Source organism: Rutilus rutilus (genome assembly GCF_951802725.1).
Source record: "Rutilus rutilus genome assembly, chromosome: 1".
In the NCBI taxonomy this organism is placed as follows: Eukaryota; Metazoa; Chordata; class Actinopteri; order Cypriniformes; family Leuciscidae; genus Rutilus; species Rutilus rutilus.
Genome location: NC_140209.1, coordinates 71,851,319 through 71,869,222, shown reverse-complemented (window position 1 = coordinate 71,869,222; position 17,904 = coordinate 71,851,319). Strand labels below are relative to the sequence as shown.

The following is a 17,904-nucleotide window of genomic DNA, read 5'->3' as shown; positions in this document are numbered from 1 at the left end:
CAGCCTCCTGAGATGTTTCTCCACGACCACCAAAATATTTAAGAATGGCTCCTCCTGAGAAAGTGAAATTTTGTTTTTTACAATTAGTGTGAGCAGAAAATAATGTTAAGAGTAAATTAGAAGAAATCCAAGGTTAAATGATATTATTTAATTATTGGTTGATTAACTCTTACATACTGTTCATATTTTAAACCTTCACAGCATGGAGTGAGACATTTTTCACCTTTTATGATTACATACAGTACTACATTCTTTACCAAAATTGACCACAAATCCATTTTGCTTTTAGGTGTCTTGTATCGATCATCATTCAATAATGTTTCAGAGAGGACACAGTGTTTTCTTTAGGTTTAAATGGTCTGGGCGATTTAGCTTAACAATATCTAAAATATTTTATGTTAGTATATAGATTCATATTTATTAATAATCTTTAATTGCCTATTCAATGAAGACCAGAAGAAAAAGCTTGTATTTAACCGCTTTATTTTAAACTTCATTTTGATTTTGACTGTCAAATGATTGCTCTTTCTCTTTCTTTTTCTCTAATGTTCAATAATTAAACTATTTTCATTGTAATAAGTGTCTATTGAGACAAAGATTTTTAGTTTTTTTCTTTCCCAGAACTAGTGTAGGTCATGTAACATTAACTGTTAAAAAGAAAATACATTCATAAGAGCTGGGTCTGTATCTACGCGGTCTGTAGCCCAGAGCTGGGCCTGACGGCTGGACCATACCGCAAGCAAGCAATATTGATTCAGCATAATTGACGGACAGCTAGCTAACGTCAGCTGCACCAAGTTCCAACTACCGACTTTTTTCATTAGTTACTCTATTAATGATTAAACATACACTTGCAAATTAAATAAGTAAAGATAAAGTAATAATAACTAACAGTTATATTAAGGGCGTGTCCATTAATATTAGGCCTGAGTTGCCTGGCATAACGTGACCACGCCTTAACTTAAATTACGTTATTAAAAATTAACTTACCTTGCAATTGTCTCTTCTCGTCGTCATCCTTCTTCTTTTTCCTTTTTTCTGCTCCCGATGGATAGATTCGTTTCATTTTCAAATTTCCAAGTCCAAGCAAGACAACGATTTTAACGTTGGTTGACTGTTAAACCGCGGCGACGCCGGCGCGTACCATCTATAGTGGCGGGGCCCTAAGCAGCCGCTTAGTTCGCTTATAGGGAGAGCCGGCTCTGCTAGTAACTAATGAATAAGTACTAGTATTTATTTAATAGGTACTAGTATCTAATGACTTAGTACTAGTATTTATTGAATACATACTAGTATCTAGTAATAGGTACTTGAATCTAAAAAATAAGAAGTACCTAATTAATAACTACTAGTATCTATATGTACTAGTCACAATTGGAATACATACTAGTCAGAACTGAATAGTTGATATCTGAATGACAGATCCCCATACAAGTCAATGACAAAAAAATGTATTTGTTACTTGTAACAAAATAATAGTTAATAGTCACTATTGGAATAAGTACTAGTATCTAATGAATAACTACTAGTAACTAATGAATAAGTACTATTATCTAATAAATAAGAAGTAGTATCTAATAAATAAGTACTATTATCTTTAAAAAGGTACTAGTACCTAAATAATAAGCACTAGTATCTGAAGAATAGGTACTAGTACTTAATGGAATAGATACTACTAGTATCTAAAAAATAAGTACTAGTAGCATGAAAATAGAGACTTGTCAGTTTAAATGATTAAATGTTAAAACGGCCATAAAGTGTTCGTTTAAGCACTAGTAGAAATGGTGGGAGTTTCTGGTTAGGGAAACTGGAGCAAGAGAGAGAGTGTCCCTGCAGAAGGGTTTTATTCAGATTATTTCGGCATGTATGAAGTATTACAGGCATTTGCCCATTGCGTTGTTCTTTAATTTAAAGGGATACTCCACTTTAAAATGAAAATTCTGTCATCATATACTCACCCTCATGTTGTTTCAATCCTTTATGAATTTCTTTCTTCTGCTGAACAGAAAGGAAGATAATTAGAAGAATATCAGTAACCAGACAGTTTCTGGTCTCATTGACTTGACCAGAAACTGTCTGGTTACTGATACTCTTCTAAATATCTTCCTTTCTGTTCAGCAGAAGAAAAATTAATTTTCATTTTAAAGTGGAGTATCCCTTTAAGTTGAATTTAACTTTAGAGTTGTTGTGTCATGTGGTGATGTCACTTCCTATTTAATCACTTCCTTTTTGTCCTTACTGGTACTGCATTGAAACAGACATGGTGTGCTCTCAGTGTTAATCCACTTGCATCCACCTTAAAGCATCATAGAGGCAATGCCGTAAGTGTATTTATGTGATATTAGACATGTTAAAGATAATATATTAGTAGAGATTTTGTTGAAAAGATGATGTTTGATAAGATTACTAAAAACAATGTTTACTATTGTGTACAAGCTCACAGCAATGCTAATAGCCTGTATAATTGCAGCCACAGAGAGAATAGCATTGTATATTCATGTTTTAATGAATTACAATGTAATATTACTCAAGAAATGGACACTGAATATTGCTGTATTGCAGGGGTGCCCAATCCTGCTCCTGCCGATCGACAGTCCTGCACAGTTCATCTCTAACCCTAATCACACTGGCCTTTAATTTTCAAGTGATCCTGAAGACCTTAATTGGTTGCTTCAGGTGTGTTTGATTAGGGTTGGAGATGAACTGTGCAGGACAGTCGATCGGCAGGAGCAGGATTGGGTTCCCCAGCTGTATTGTTTTATTACAGTTTTCTCTACTACATGTAAATGAGGCAAGGCAAGTTTATTTAAATAGCACATTTCATACTCAATGGCAATTCAAAGTGCTTTACATAGAAGAAATTAAAATAATAAAAAGAAATAATAATATTTAAAACAGTTTAGAAAAATAAAATACAGTACAGTACAAACAGTCGGACGAACAGCGGCACAGTGCTCATTCAGTAAATGCATAACTAAACAGATGTGTTTTTAGTCTGGATTTGAAAGTAACTAGGCTACTGTAGGAGCACATCTGATCTCTTCTGGAAGCTGGTTTCAGCATAATAGCTAAAAGCAGATTCGCCATGCTTAGAGTGAACCCTTGGTATTTTTAGCTGAGATGATCCTAATGATCTGAGTGATCTTTTGGGTTTATATTCAGTGAGCATATGTGCAATGTATTGAGGTCCTGGACCATTGCATGATTTATATACCAGTAATAATACTTTAAAATCAATCCTAAATCTAACTGGGAGCCAGTGTAAAGACCTGAGGGACTGGTGTGATGTGTTCATATGTTCTGGTTCTGCTCAGAATCCTGGCGGCAGCGTTCTGTATGAGCTGCAACTGTCTTATGGTCTTTTTGGGAAGGCCAGTGAACTCCTCACTGTACCATTACTGCACCATTACAATAATCCACCCTGCTGGTGATGAAAGCATGCACAAGTTTCTCTAAGTCTTGTCTGGAAACAAAGCATCTAATTCTTGCAATATTTTTCAGATGATAGTATGCTGATTTAGTTATTGCTTTGACATGACTACTGAAACTAAGGTCTGACTCTAGTGTCACACCAAGATTCCTGACTAGATTCTTGGTTGTTTGACCCCTAGAGTGAAGGTATGCATTCACCTTGAGAACTTCATCTTTGTTTCCAAACGCAATGACTTCAGTTTTGTCTTTGTTTAACTGAAGAAAGTTTTGGCACATCCAACTGTTTACTTCATCAATGCATTGGCACAGGGAGTCAATGCGGCTGTAATCGTTAGGCGATAGGGCTAAGTAGAGCTGTGTGTCGTCTGCATAGCTGTGGTAAGAGATTTGGTTCTTTCTCATTATTTGGCTCATTGGGAGCATATACAAGTTGAACAGGAGTGGCGCAAGAATTGAGCCTTGAGGGACTCCGCATGTCATGGATGTCCACTCAGACTTATGGTCTCCTATACTCACATAATAACCTCTCCCATCTAAGTATGACCTGAACCATTTTAGGACTATCCCAGAAAGCCCCACCCAGTTTTCCAGCCTGTCCGCTCTATCACGGAGTATGTTGTGATCGACAGTGTCAAATGCAGCACTGAGGTCAGCATAAGAATTTGTTCAGCTGATTGAAGACAACTTTTTCAATGATCTTGCCTATGAAAGGAAGATTTGAGATCGGTCTATAATTGCTTAATATGGTCTTATCCAGGTTGCTCTTTTTCAGGAGGGGCTTGACAACTGCAGTTTTCAGGGAGTTTGGAAAAGTCCCCCGAGAGAAGTGAGGCATTTACCACTTCTAGAAGATCTGCTTCTATACTGTTTAACACACTTTTGATAAAAGATGTGGGAAGTGTGTCAAGAGCACAGGTTGATGTTTTAAGGTGCTGAACGGTTTCTTCCAAAATTTTGCCATCAATTTCTTTGAAATCAGACATAGTAACTACTTTCTCAGGTGGTCTGATCTGACTGACCTCAGTGCAACTCAAGGATGTGCTGATCACCTTTCTGATATTATTGATTTTCTCAGAGAAGAAGGAAGCAAACTCACTGCACTTGTTGTCTGAGAGCATTTCACTGGGAATCTGGCTTGGTTTGTTAGAATCTCGACAGTAGCAAAAAGAGTGCATGTGTTGTTTAAATTGCTGTTTATAATATTTGAGAAGAAAGTCTGTCTAGCTTTGCCTAGTTCCATATTGAAAGCATGAAGGCTGTCTTTGTAGATGTTATAATGGACTACAAGTTTTGTCTTCCGCCACATGCGCTCAGATTTTCTGCATTGTCTTTTCATATTTTGCACTGCTGTTGAGTTTCTCCAAGGTGCTTTTTGTCTGCCACTCTTCTTCCTGACTTTCACAGGAGCAATATCATCAATTACACTTAACTTTGGAGTTAAAAGAATCAAGGAGAAAGTCAACAGAGTCTGCAGATATACTTGGTGTTAAGGATATAGCCTTCATTAATAGTACACTAGTGTTCTCATTTAAGCATCTCTTCTTGACAGACACAGATCTGGCTTCAGTGGCAGGAGAGATCAATATATCAAAGAAAATTCAGAAATGATCGGACAGTGCAACATCCTTAATAACAATCAATGAAATGTTTAAACTGTAATGTTAATAGAGTGATTCTGACAGGTCAATTTAGCTCAAAGGAATTATTAATTAATTTATAGGAAATTGAAAGAATCACTTCACTTATTACAACCGAGCAAATGACTCGTCCAGGGTTCATTTGAACTGGCTGTAACTATCAGCTCTGCAGCGTATATACATATCCAAACTATAGTGAAACACTATTTATTAGCAAGGTAACTTAGATCAGCAGTTTAAGACATTTAAATTTGTAAGCACATAACCCAAGTAACACTTCTCTTTAAAATACAAACAAGACTTTATTGAGTATTCTAACACATAAAACTAATATCTAACACAAACACACGCACACACACATTCATACGAGTTGCAGAAAGAAGAGAGTGAGGAAAGAATGAGTTTCAAGAGTGAGATGAAATCTCAAGATGCACTTAAAGTCCGCGTGAACCGGAAGTTGCCAAGACTTTTCTCCAGTGTTGTGACGTATTTCCCAGTGAAACGGAATATTGAACAGAGGGCAGGGTTTTACGCTAGCGCTCCTCCTCTCCATCTCTCGCTCATAGCAGACTAACGGTTTGAGGGGAGTGGTTAAGCGTTTCCCAAACCAAGCCGTCAAACCTACGTCATCAGAGAAGGAACGCCATTCCAGACCGGAAGTAACTTTTCAGACTTTGATTAAAGATTACGACGGCAAACAATTTTTTTTCTGTGTATTAACTTGCACGGATTAATTGTTCACCACAAGACTAGTAATATGCGCTAACAAAGTAAAAAGGGTCAATTTTGATTTCAGTTGGACTTTAAGACATAACCTGAGCGAACCATCAATCATTAGTTTAACCCTTCTATCGTTTCTTAGGTGGGTTATTAAATCTGTATCAAATACACCAGTTCAGCTTAAAAGTCTGGAGGCTACTTGCTTGTTTGCGTTCCCTTTTGGGGATTCCCTTTGTCAGCGTAAAAGGGGTTTCCCGAGTTCGTTCATTGGCTGGTGTCCTCGTGCTGGGATAGATGTCTGGGGCGGCCAATCACGTGGTGTGCTGTGGATGGACAGAAAGTCTTTGTTTGAAGCTGGCTTTGCAGTCGAATCGTGGACCGAAACTTTGGCACAAAACTTAACTTAGAACCGAGACTTACAACGGAAAAGAAAGGAAAACTCAGAAAAGAAAGAAAATTGAGACCAGAGTAGTTAGATGGCTTGAATGAAGCTGTTGAACCCGTTCTTCTGATCTTGATTTGGGTTCTTCCATCTCTGCGCGTCTAGTTGCTAGTCTGTCTGGTTTATCTTTTCATCTCCCTTCGCGCACTTTTTTTTAACCTTGTTGTAACTCTCTTCCAACAAAGCTTTGTTCGGGTCTAAGATTTTAAACTCAAAAGTTTGTCCAACCTCCTGGAAGAGATCTGACCAATTAGACACTTGCCTTATTTAGGAGGTGGCATTCTCTTCACTTCCTATCATAAATCATGCTTATCTGTGATCTTATTCTCCAGCACTAGCAGAGAAAAAAAGAGGCCACAGTTTAGACATTATTACTATTATAAGAATACAAAACATTTTACACAGATTTCAATCAAGCCATCTTTTGAGTTAAAAGCATACACTCATATTGATAGGAAACACGACATACTTTCATTCAAACACCTAATAGTTATAACAATTACATGAATTATATGGCATCTAAGCACATTAGATGCACATATATAGGTTGCAGACACTATATAGAATTATATAGTTGCATGATGTTTGATTATAAGTCCATCGAAAATTGTTCTGGGATGGTTTTATGTATTGTTATAGGTAAAATCTCAGTTCTCTGTGGTTTGAAGAGATTTTAACTCTGGGTCATTCAGAGGTCGTTAAGGAAATGCAGGTCTGTTTTATCTATCTGTCGTGGGCTCGAGCAACTTCTGCTGTTATCTTGATCGAGCTCTTAACAGTGCCATCTCTGAACCAATCAGTCTTTTCAAAACCATCTAACATTGACAATGTTCTTCCTTTAGTTGCTTTAGTTGGCCATAAAGTTCTTAGCGTAGATTTTATGGCTCTGGATTGGTGATTTGGGGTCTGGAATGTTGAGTTCTGTGTGGAATTATGTTTGAACAAATCACCTGGAAGATTAATTTGTGTATGTTTCGCACTCAATCCTTACAAGACCCTTACTGATAAGTAAATCTAGAGTGTGTCCACGATTGTGTGTGGGTCCATGTACATGCTGAGTCAGATCAAAAGTATTCAAAACAGTTTTGATTTCTTTTGCCATATTGGTTTCTGCATTATCTATGTGAATGTTAAAATCTCCAGCAATGGCAGAACAGTCAAACTCTGAGGTAATTGTTGATAACAGTTCTATAAAGTCCTCAGCAAAGGCTGGAGAGTATTTTGGAGGCCTGTAAATAATGATCAGTAAAATGCGTGGAGCACCTTTTAACACAGTACCCAGATATTCGAAAGACGGGTAATTCCCAAATGATATTTGCTTACAATTGATAGATATCTTTAAAAAGAGCAGCTAGACCTCCACCTCTCTTAACAGCTCTGCAGACACTCATAAAAGTAAAGTTAGGAGGGGCTGTTTCATTGAGGATTGTTGCACTGCAGCTGTCTTCTAGCCAGGTTTCATTTAGAAGCATACAATCCAGGTTGTTTGTGGTTAAATCGTTGACTAGAAGTGATTTATTTTTAAGTGAGTGGATGTTTAACCCTCTGGGGACCAAGCTGTTTTTGGGGTCCTTGAGATGTTCTGACATGCTCTGACATTTGTGCTTTTTTCAGTTATTTATAAACATGTTAATGGCAAAGGTGTAAATTCACTCTATATAGCACAAACAGGGCTACCATAATATGCGAGCAACGTGTATGTAGATGTTTGTATTTTTAAGAGAATAATGTTTATGCGTGGTTATTGGAAAAAATGTAAATGAAAGTTGCTGAATTAAGACCACAAAACACATATTAAATATGTGTCTACAAGACTTTTGACTAATGGATGTTGTCCCTTTGAGTTCTAGCTTCAAAATGATGTGAAAATAGTCTTGCTTTATCGTTCACAAAAAAAAATACATTGATTTAAATGGTGTAAAACAGGTTTTGCTTGGAAAGCCAATATGCGAGGGGGAGGAGTAGTTTACACCTTAGATTACAATGTCCCACCCACTCTGCATAATGACTCTGCATAATTAGCCATTCATTCAGGTGTGACACTGACTAAGCCACAATGCAAGGACAAAAGATGTATTTAGAAGAAGACTTATATTGACCATTTAAGATTTTGCTTACATCTATCTTGTAAATATGTTTTGCTATTTTATTAAAAATGTTACAATTACAACAATAATTACAATTTCAACAATATATCATATATATAAATATATATAATATATATAAATAATATAGTTATATATATATATATAGTTATAAATATATATAACGTTAGATATGAGCAGAAATTGCTAAACAAAAGCTTATTTGATGTGGCAGTATATTCTACAGTAGCCTAAAAACTGTACCCAAATCTAGTCAACAAGTGACTGACTGTAACGTTGTTTTTATGAAATATTAGGGCATATAAATGCTAATTTGCAGTTTAATACGTTGCTTATACAAATACATTTTATTTCAACATATTCCAGTCGATTTTTACTCATTTCAGTAGGCTATAGCAAAGCAGTTTATTCTTTCACACACAGACGCGCGATTCATATTTAGGCTAACAGTCTTTACAAATATGTACCCTTCATTCATCTCACAGAAAGGCGAGTCATATTATAGAAATGCGATTCATCTTTTTGCGGTTTACATAGGCCTACACTAACGTTATTCCATAACGTTATTCCACATCAACACTTGAGAAAAGAAAACAGCCTACCTCACTCCTCAGCGGGATCTGCTCCTCATATCAGGAGATATTGCTCCTCATATCAGCACTGTTCTGAGGAAACTTTTCTCCATAAGGTAGGCTATATGATCGCGACGCGCTTTGTTTACAGCTGATGTGGGCGTTCACAGAATTTGCGTTTGAATAGCACGCGCTCTCCGGGGAGTGGTCAAATTACTTTTGAATGGCTCGTAATGAGGTCGACTGGAGTCGCTCTCTTTTTATACAGATTACAGAAGCTGAGAATATTAGTTTTTTATATAAATTACTTCATTTAAAAGCTGCGATCTCAAGCTTTATGCCCGTGGGTCTGTTTGCCTGTTTGACTGAATTTTCGCGGAGTTATAGATCATTTTCGAACGCGTTTCAAATGGGAGTTTACTGACAGAGAGAAGGCAGAAATCGCATCATGTTAATTTTTCTTTATTTGTCAAAAAGCAAAACATTTTATTTTTATTGTGAGTATACAGAAAAAAATAGAAACTGAACAGGATCGATTGATGTATTACACGAAAATGAAAGATCAAAATTAACAGAGCATTTAGTGTTTATTTTCATTGCTAAAAAAAAAAAACGAGCAAAACGCGCGGGCGCGTTTTTGGTCCCCAGAGGGTTAAAAGTGCTAACTTAACAGTCTTACTTTTTGTCCCCACAGCACTCTCAGTTTGACGTGTAATAGACACCAGATTAGTTGGGTTTGCTGTACGGCTATTGAATGCCTTAGACTTTTTATCTTGTAATAGAACAGCAATAGAGAAAGATACAGGCACACTGGGTTCCCTCTTGTTCTGTAAACATTTGAGAAAGTTACTGTTATCATAGCGGGGACCCGACACATATCACTGAGAGCTGGTATCAGTTGTTTTTGGTTCACCTCGAGCAGATGGAGGAGGGTGTGGGCCCTGGCATTGTGGCAAAGGCCGAAGAGCTCTCACAGGAGGAGGAGGGCGAGCTGGGCCCGCAGGCTTTGGTGGTTGCGGTGCCTGCCGTTTTTTGGTTGGTATCTGGGGGCTTGCTAGCCTGGGTGCCAGCCCGAACCCCGCCCACAATATTTTTTGGTCGGGAAGTTCGGTCTGGACTCGCTCCGTTGAGGAGCTATTATGCCCGAACAAAAATTGTTCGGACCAATCAAATTGTCAGGGCGGGCTTTATACGATGATGGACAGATGAGCAATGCAACGTAATCGTCCACGTCACCAAAGAGCGCTTGATTTGAATTAGTTTACAACAAAGACGACTGCTGCTGGAGAATTGAGATTTCACGAGTTCACATTTACAAATAAGTCAGATAGAATAAATGCGTTTATAAGATTTCACACAAATAAGTCGATAGAATAAATGCGTATATGACGTGCTGTCCGAGGAGAGGGCTGTGGGCTCGGTAGCCATACTCCCCCGTATTCCTGGTTGTGAGAGAACAAGACAAGCGTGAGGATTCGGGGTGGTGGAGGGATGCTGAAAAACTGTCAAGGAGTGTTAGGTAAGTTTACAGAGTGAATATGCTTCCTCATGCTGATAGATAGGGTAACGTTAGACATGGTATTGTTTGATGACAAGTTTATATTGGATTGATTATTTGTACGTGCTCCTCCCGAACTTTGTTTATGAAACATCATGTGTAGATTCCGCCATCGCGTCTGTTATATCGACAGCGCATTCATTTTAAAAGAGGAACAGAGAGCCGCGACATTTTGTTGGTTGAAAATATGAATGAAGAACATGCGTCATTTACTCCGTTGCTCTGATTGGTTGTAGGTCTATCCAATTGAGTGCAGAGTTTTTTTTTTTCCTGGTTTGGTTGAGACACGCCCCATAATCAAATCTCTATGGAAAAGTATCAGACTCACATTCTGACTAGAATTGAGTATGACGACGTCAGGCTAGGGGCTTGCAGCAAAAGAGTGGGATAGTTTGGTTCCAGCATACAACAGTACTTCCATTTTCTCTGAGAAACACAGAAGTGGAGATGCTGGAGAGAGGGATAAAGTGTCTGGTGAAAGGGGCTGTTGCTCTGGTGTTATCGGAGGCTGTAATATGCTGTCCTGGCTTCCCTGGCTGTTTTCCAGGAAGTCGTCCTTGGGTGCTGAATCTTCGAGCATTTCTAATATGTCTGTCTGTGGTGAGCTCTGTGGGCAGGGCTCAGCTGAGATTGTGTCCATGAGCAGAGGTTGTTGTGGCGGGGTGGTGTTATCATTGTCCTTGTGTGATGTCAACCGCATGTCCATGTTTCTGCTGAAGTGAAGTCCTGTGATTATTCATACTATGTCCAGGTGTGTGTGTGCCGTTTGATTGAGTGGATTGGCACACACTGCAGAAGGATGATTGAGAGTGAAGTAGATATTGTCCTTTAGCACTCTTGAACCAAGTTTGTTTGGGTGGTGGCCATCCTGATGAAACGGTTGTCTCTGACTCCAGAAAAGATTGAAGTTGTCAATAAAGTTTACTCCTTTTATATTGCCGTTTTTTTGCAGCCATGTATTTAGCCCAAGCAACCTTGAAAACCTGTTTGTTCCTCTTGCTGGGAGTGGTCCACTGATGAATGTTTGAACTTTCAGTCTTTTAAGTGTTTCAAAAAGTTAATTGAAATCCTTCTTAAAGGGTTCTGACTGCTCTTTATGAATATCATTCTTCCCCACATGAATGATAAGTCGATTTGCAGTCTTATGTTTCATCAGAATGTTCTGAAGTTCCCTGTTTATATCAGAAGTTGTTGCTTGTGGAAGGCAGCACGTAGTTGTGTCCCTGCTGCTAATGTTTCTGATTATGGAGTCCCCCACTATCAGAGTCCTGGGCCCGGCTGCACTCTGAGCTGAGTGCCGCTGTCTGCTCGACCTTGAGCGCCAGTTAGCATCAGTGTTAGCTACTGGCTGATTCAGTCTGTGTTCGATCACATTCATCACGTTTGGGGATTCCTCATTTACATTCATTAGTACTTCAAATCTGTTCTCAAGATGTATAGGCGGTGGTAGGAGACCAGTGTTTGCAATCCTTGTCAGAGCTGTATCTGGGGTAGAGGATGCTACTGCGGCAATATGTGAGGCTCGTGACAATCTGATGTATCGAGTGCCTTTGGGTCTCGCTCCCTGTTTGTGCCATCGATTTGTAAGTCGATTGGCTTGTTTCTCGACCTGTCAAGGAGCACTAGTTTCATGGGACTCACCTCATATGCTGAGCTCTGTTGTGTGCTCTGGTGCTCTGGTTTGGTGGTCCTGTAAGTAACTTTGTTTCAAGAACTGCAATCCTTTGTAAAAGTCTGTGGCAGTTAGTGCAGCAAGTAGATTCTTGAACCAGAAGAGGAATTTTCTCTCTTATCCTTATGAATGTAGGCAGTTGTGTTTTCCTTTCCTGGAATGTAAGCTGGTCGGGTAAAAGAATTCTGTGTTTTTGTAGTAATCCAAACTTTGTAGTTTGAGCACTGTGCTGATTTGCTGAAGTTAAAATTAGGTGATAAAAGGAGATAAAATATAAAAATACAGAAGATAAAATTAGCAGGAAGTAGTTTTGGTGAAGCGTGACAGTAAAGCATCAAACTTACTACGACTCTGTCTTCATTTGCACGGTTTAACTTGGTGTTTAGTCAGAGTTTTAACACACTGCACGAGAACACTACACCCAAAGGTATGCGTGGTTTCTTAACCAATCACTCACGGGAACAACAAACATGCAGCAGTCCGCTTAGTGTAAGAAAGCAAGTCAGTCTCTCCACCTATGTATATGGACTGCCCTCTGATACTAGTTCAGTATATGGACTGCGCTCTGATACTAGTTCAGACATGTCCATACAACAAAGTCAAATACATAAAGAAACCTCCAGGGGGCATTGTTGGGCTTTCGTACAACATTTATCAAAGTTATTGAATATTTTTCATCATAAACATTAGGGATGGGGCCGATCCGATCCAGTATCGGCACCCGATACCAGCGTAATTCACGTATCGGATTTTCCCGATCCAACCTGCTGAAATATCCGATATCCATGAGTCATGTCTGCGCTCGTTTTTAACGTCTGCTGAAATGACTCCAAAGTCCAAAAGTGATTCCCGCCGGCGAGTCTGCTAGCTGGCTGCAAACTGTGGAATGGATTTCCTGAACGGAGGCGCGGCTCAATGAGACACAGAGTTATGAGACACGCCCCCGCTCAGGAAATCCATTCCACGGTTTGCGGCTAGCCAACAACGTCCGCTGTGTGGAAATACTTCACACTGGAAACACTGCAGAGCAAGACAGCAAAATGCAATGTTTGCAAAGCTGTAATTCAGAGCCCTTTAAAGCTCCCTCGCGTCGTACAACACAACGAACGCAATCAAACATTTAAAAAAGCACCACGTTACTGTGCGTTCACACCAAACGCGAATAGCGCGTCAAATTCACGTCTACCGCATCTATTTGGACGCTTGAATATTTTGAATCCATTCGCGCGACCAGAGAAAAACTGACGTGCGTAAAAAACAAAAGTTTGAAGCGAAATCCGCTTGTCTGTTTGCAAGATGGCTGATTTTGATCGAGCATTCATCGAGAGAGTTACCGCATCGGAGCGAGAATCACCCTTCAGATAGTGTGTGTGTAAGATGTTTACACTTGCACTTTTCTTATATTTCAAGACGCATTTCCTGTTTCCTGATTTCCTTATTTTCGGACTTCCTTTTCTGACCTTATACTTACCTCAAGTTGCCTTTTGGGGCATACATGCATACATACGTACATAACATATCATTCATACTTGCCTGTTGAGAGAAGTTTATTTCAGCATCATATAAAATAAACAATAATAATAATAATAATATTAAATCAAACACAGCTCTGGTATCGGAATAGAATCGGAATCGGTATCGGCCGATATCCAAATTCAGGTATCGGGATCGGATCGGAAGTGGAAAAATGTGGATCGGTGCATCCCTAATAAACATCATAAAAAATATACAAAAATACTTTTTTCAAAGTCTTTAATGTAAAGAGAACAAAGGCAGTCAGCCGCCAGGCAGGCGCAGAACTGGTTGACAGAAATATTCTTGACTTGGCTTAATGAAACGGAAACAGCAGGGACCCCTGGGCTGGGTAGCAGCGGTCAGCGAGGGAACACCGTTCTAGACCAGTAGTTGACGGACGGCAGGCTGAAGAGTAGTCAATGGCCACGAGCAGCAGGATAGCTGGGCAAAACACAATGTCAGCAGACACCTAGACGAGATAGGACAGGACAGGACAGGACAGGACAGGACAAGGCAGGTATCCAGTATAGGTATGGCTGAGTAGAAATAACGATAGATCATAGAGGAACAAGCCTTCAATAGCAACAATAATCTGGCACTGAAACAGGGAGAAAGGTAGTTAGAAGTAGCAGGCAAAATCAGGAGGCAAGAGAAAACAGGTGTGGAGAAGATCAGCGTGAGCGCTGATTGCGATGAGGATCAGCTGAGAGAGCGAGTGAGTGTGTGTGTGTGTGTGTGTGTGTGTGTGTGTGTGTGTGTGTGTGTGTGTGTGAATGTGTGAGAGAGATAGAAAAAGGAGAACGATCAATCCTGGTTCATGACAGTTATTGAATGTTTTTATAATAAAAATTATACAAAAATACTTTTTTCCAAAATAAGTGTTGTATTATAACCAACAGGACAGCAGTGATGTGTGAACTGAATTTGTTGACACTACCTTGTGTGACATTGAAGTTATTTTGCACTTTGCAGGCGGTCCCTTCGGATCTGTCTCTCGGCTGCACATACAGTCTCAAACAGATCACCGTATTTTGTGTATCACTGCGAAGGAAAGCTTGTGGAAAATTAGGTTGGAGCTGCTTGTCTACGTTACTATGATTTAAAAGAGGTGTTATTTGTGTAGTAACAATGTTTAGCTCACGAGTTATTAATCCAGGAAGTTCGATTCTGTGAATTTATTGTCAACTTTACTCAACTGAAGTAGTTATGTACAAGTTACAGTCTGAAAGTAGTGTCGAAAGGAGACAAATAATTGAGTTTGTGCATTCCAGTTAAACTGGAGAGATCTGCATCTGTGTATTTCTCCACTTCATCTAAGAGGATTGATTATAATTATTATCACTGATTATAGAAAATTCAATAAAGGTTGCTAATCTTTTAACTATGAGTGTGACTAATGCTCGATTAACTCTGCTTCGATAAAATCCTGATTTAAATTTTAATATCCTCTCGCTATACTCTGTAAAGCAGCATTTCTCATCAATACTGCTGTGATAATGTAATATGATGATCTGATATTTGTGATTCCTAATAATCCACGTGACTTGAGTGCCATATCCTGAGTTTATCTGAAATATATCAGCTATTTTTTTGGGATCAGACTGACATTTATATATTATTTGCTGAAACCCTGGTTGGTTTTTTTTTTTTTTTTTTTTTTTTTTTTGAAAGATAGAAGACGAGACTTGCTTTAAAGGGATAGTTCACCCAAAAATGAAAATGCTGTCCTCATTTACTCACCCTCATGTTGTTCCAAACCTGTATGATTTCCTTTCTTCTGCTGAACACAAAAGAAGATATTTTAAAGAAGGTTGGTAATTAAACAGTTGCTGGTCCCCATTGACTTCCATAGTATTTTTTTTTTCCTACTATGGAAGTCAATGGGGTCCATCAGTCGTTTGGTTACCGACTTTCTTCAAAATATCTTCTTTTGTGTTCAGCAGAAGAAAGGAAATCATACAGGTTTGGAACAACATGAGGGTGAGTAAATGAGAACAGCATTTTCATTTTTGGGTGAACTATCCCTTTAAAGACACATCATTACATGCTTGATAGATATTAAAGGTTTGATGTTTGTTCTATGAAAACACTGTTTTTCAGTTTTGAGTCATGGACATCATCAATATGACGTGTGCAGAGATTGAGAGCGCTGTGGGGTTTGTGTACGTGATTCTGCCAGTTATACTGAATCACACACGCAATGGAGTCTGTGAACAGAGCTGGTTTATAGAGGTGAGCATACACACACACACACACACACACACATTATCTGATTGTTCAGGATCAGTGTGTAGCAGATCCAGCAAAACCACACAGACTGATGGATCACACACCACACACACACACACACACACACACACACACACACACACACACACACATTATTTGATTGTCTTTCATATGTTCAGGATCAGTGTGTAGCAGATCCAGCAAAACCACACAGACTGATGGACCACACACCACACACACACACACACACACACACACACACACACACACACACACACACACACACACACACACACACACACACACACACACACACACACATTATCTGATTGTCTTTAATATGTTCAGGATCAGTGTGTAGCAGATCCAGATAAACCACACAGACTGATGGATCCTGCTTCATCAGTTTCTCCTGATCGTCTCGTCACGTCTCGCTGTGTGAATCTGATTCATGAGATCGTCTGTGACGCTTCAGGGGTAAATCAACTCTCAACTCATCATTCGTCTGTTTTCATATTTAATCCTTCACTAACATGATTCTCTATTGTATTTCATTTCAGACTCATCACAGGCATGCGACCATGTACAGGGGTGAGAGACACACACACACACACACACACACACACACACACACACACACACACACAGTCTGTCCTGATTCAGATCTGATTCTGTGTTGAACTGAATCACTGTAAGTGAATCTTCTGTAAGTGAATCAGTAAGTGAATCACGATGATTGTGAATGTGTTTTTCAGTGAGGAATGAAACTGCTGTGACTCCAAACCCGGGTGAGTTTCAGTTGATAAACGTGTCTAATTCACTAATAAAACACTGATTCAGATCTGATTCAGACTCAATCCATGTTTACTGTCATATTGTCTTATATTTGTGATCGATGTGTGTTTTAAAGATGTGAAAGAAGTGACTCCTCCTCTCCCGCTCTCAGGTAAAACATCGAGGGCATTAAACCTCAACTCTAATATTGATTTATCACTCTTATAGATCAGCCAATATCATTGCTTTATTAATTAATGTATGGATTTGATCAGCTGATTTATCTTTATATCACTTGAATAGATCAGTGGTGGTGGCTTTTGGCTGTTTTCATTGTTCTTCTTATCATCTTCTTGATGTGTTTGATTCAGCGTAAAAGGATCTTCAGGTGAGTCGTGATCAATCTAAAAGAATCATTTCAGTCAGTAAATCTCAAGAGCTCGTGTCATCATGAATCACATTTCCCTTCATCTTCAGATTACCGAATGTAAAACAGTGGAATCATGACAGTCTGAATAAATAAACTCAAACCCTGTGATGGATGTGATGTGTAATAATCATATTCAATCTGTTGTCATATTTTTTCACAGGAAAGTGCAGTTCATCTGTCAGTGTGAGAATGATACAGAAAACAGGTGAGTGATTCTGTAGATGAACAACTGAGATCATGGGTTTGATTCACACAGAATGAACGAACGAATCAAATTAGCTCTTTGAATGCAGTGAGAGTTGTTTAGACAAGCTAATAAACGAAATGGAGTGAATCTCAAAGACTTGAACTAAATCACTTATGTGAAACAAGCGTTAGATGTTTTAACTTTCACACAGATCTGATGTGAATGAATCTTAATCTGCTGTAAGTGAATCGTTTGCTCTATGAGTCTTCATCTACTAAAACTGTATGTGTTTCTCTCAGGGATCCCGAATCTGCTGTCCAAATGAAGATAAGATCTGATGCTGGTGATTCACTGAATCAACCTGAATCTGAACAGTTAAACGACTACTTGTCCAGACGATGATCGGTTTGAATCAACTCAGGGCTCAACGTCACTTTAATCTTTTACACCATAAAGGGAGTTTCTGTTCTTAAAGGGATAGTTCGCCCAAAAATGATATTAAACCCATGATTTACTCACCCTCAAGCCGTTCGAGATGCATATGTCAATCTTTTTTCAGACCAACACATTTTCAGTTATTTTAGAAAATGTCTTAGATCTTTCAGTGGTTATAATGTGAAGCTATGGGGTC

The 17,904-nt window shown here is 38.9% G+C and overlaps 1 protein-coding gene across 1 annotated transcript; it reads left to right on the top strand.

Annotated features, from left to right (window-relative positions):
* The first annotated feature begins 2,221 nt into the window (after positions 1–2,221).
* On the top strand, positions 2,222–17,793 carry LOC311305991 (uncharacterized protein). Its single transcript, XM_084434092.1, has 9 exons — positions 2,222–2,321; positions 15,754–15,885; positions 16,231–16,359; positions 16,443–16,473; positions 16,638–16,670; positions 16,793–16,828; positions 16,960–17,044; positions 17,247–17,291; positions 17,573–17,793. The coding sequence occupies exons 2-9, from the start codon at positions 15,763–15,765 to the stop codon at positions 17,673–17,675; spliced, it is 585 nt and encodes a 194-aa protein (XP_084290218.1). The 5' UTR covers positions 2,222–2,321; positions 15,754–15,762; the 3' UTR covers positions 17,676–17,793.
* The last annotated feature ends 111 nt before the right edge of the window (positions 17,794–17,904 follow it).

Excerpts from the sequence above, each read along its gene's own strand:
- LOC311305991 (XM_084434092.1), top strand. The coding sequence starts at position 15,763 with ATGGACATCATCAATATGACGTGTGCAGAGATTGAGAGCGCTGTGGGG. Across the intron at positions 16,829-16,959 it reads TCCTCCTCTCCCGCTCTCAG|ATCAGTGGTGGTGGCTTTTG; the intron begins GTAAAACATCGA and ends TCACTTGAATAG. Across the intron at positions 17,292-17,572 it reads GAGAATGATACAGAAAACAG|GGATCCCGAATCTGCTGTCC; the intron begins GTGAGTGATTCT and ends TGTTTCTCTCAG.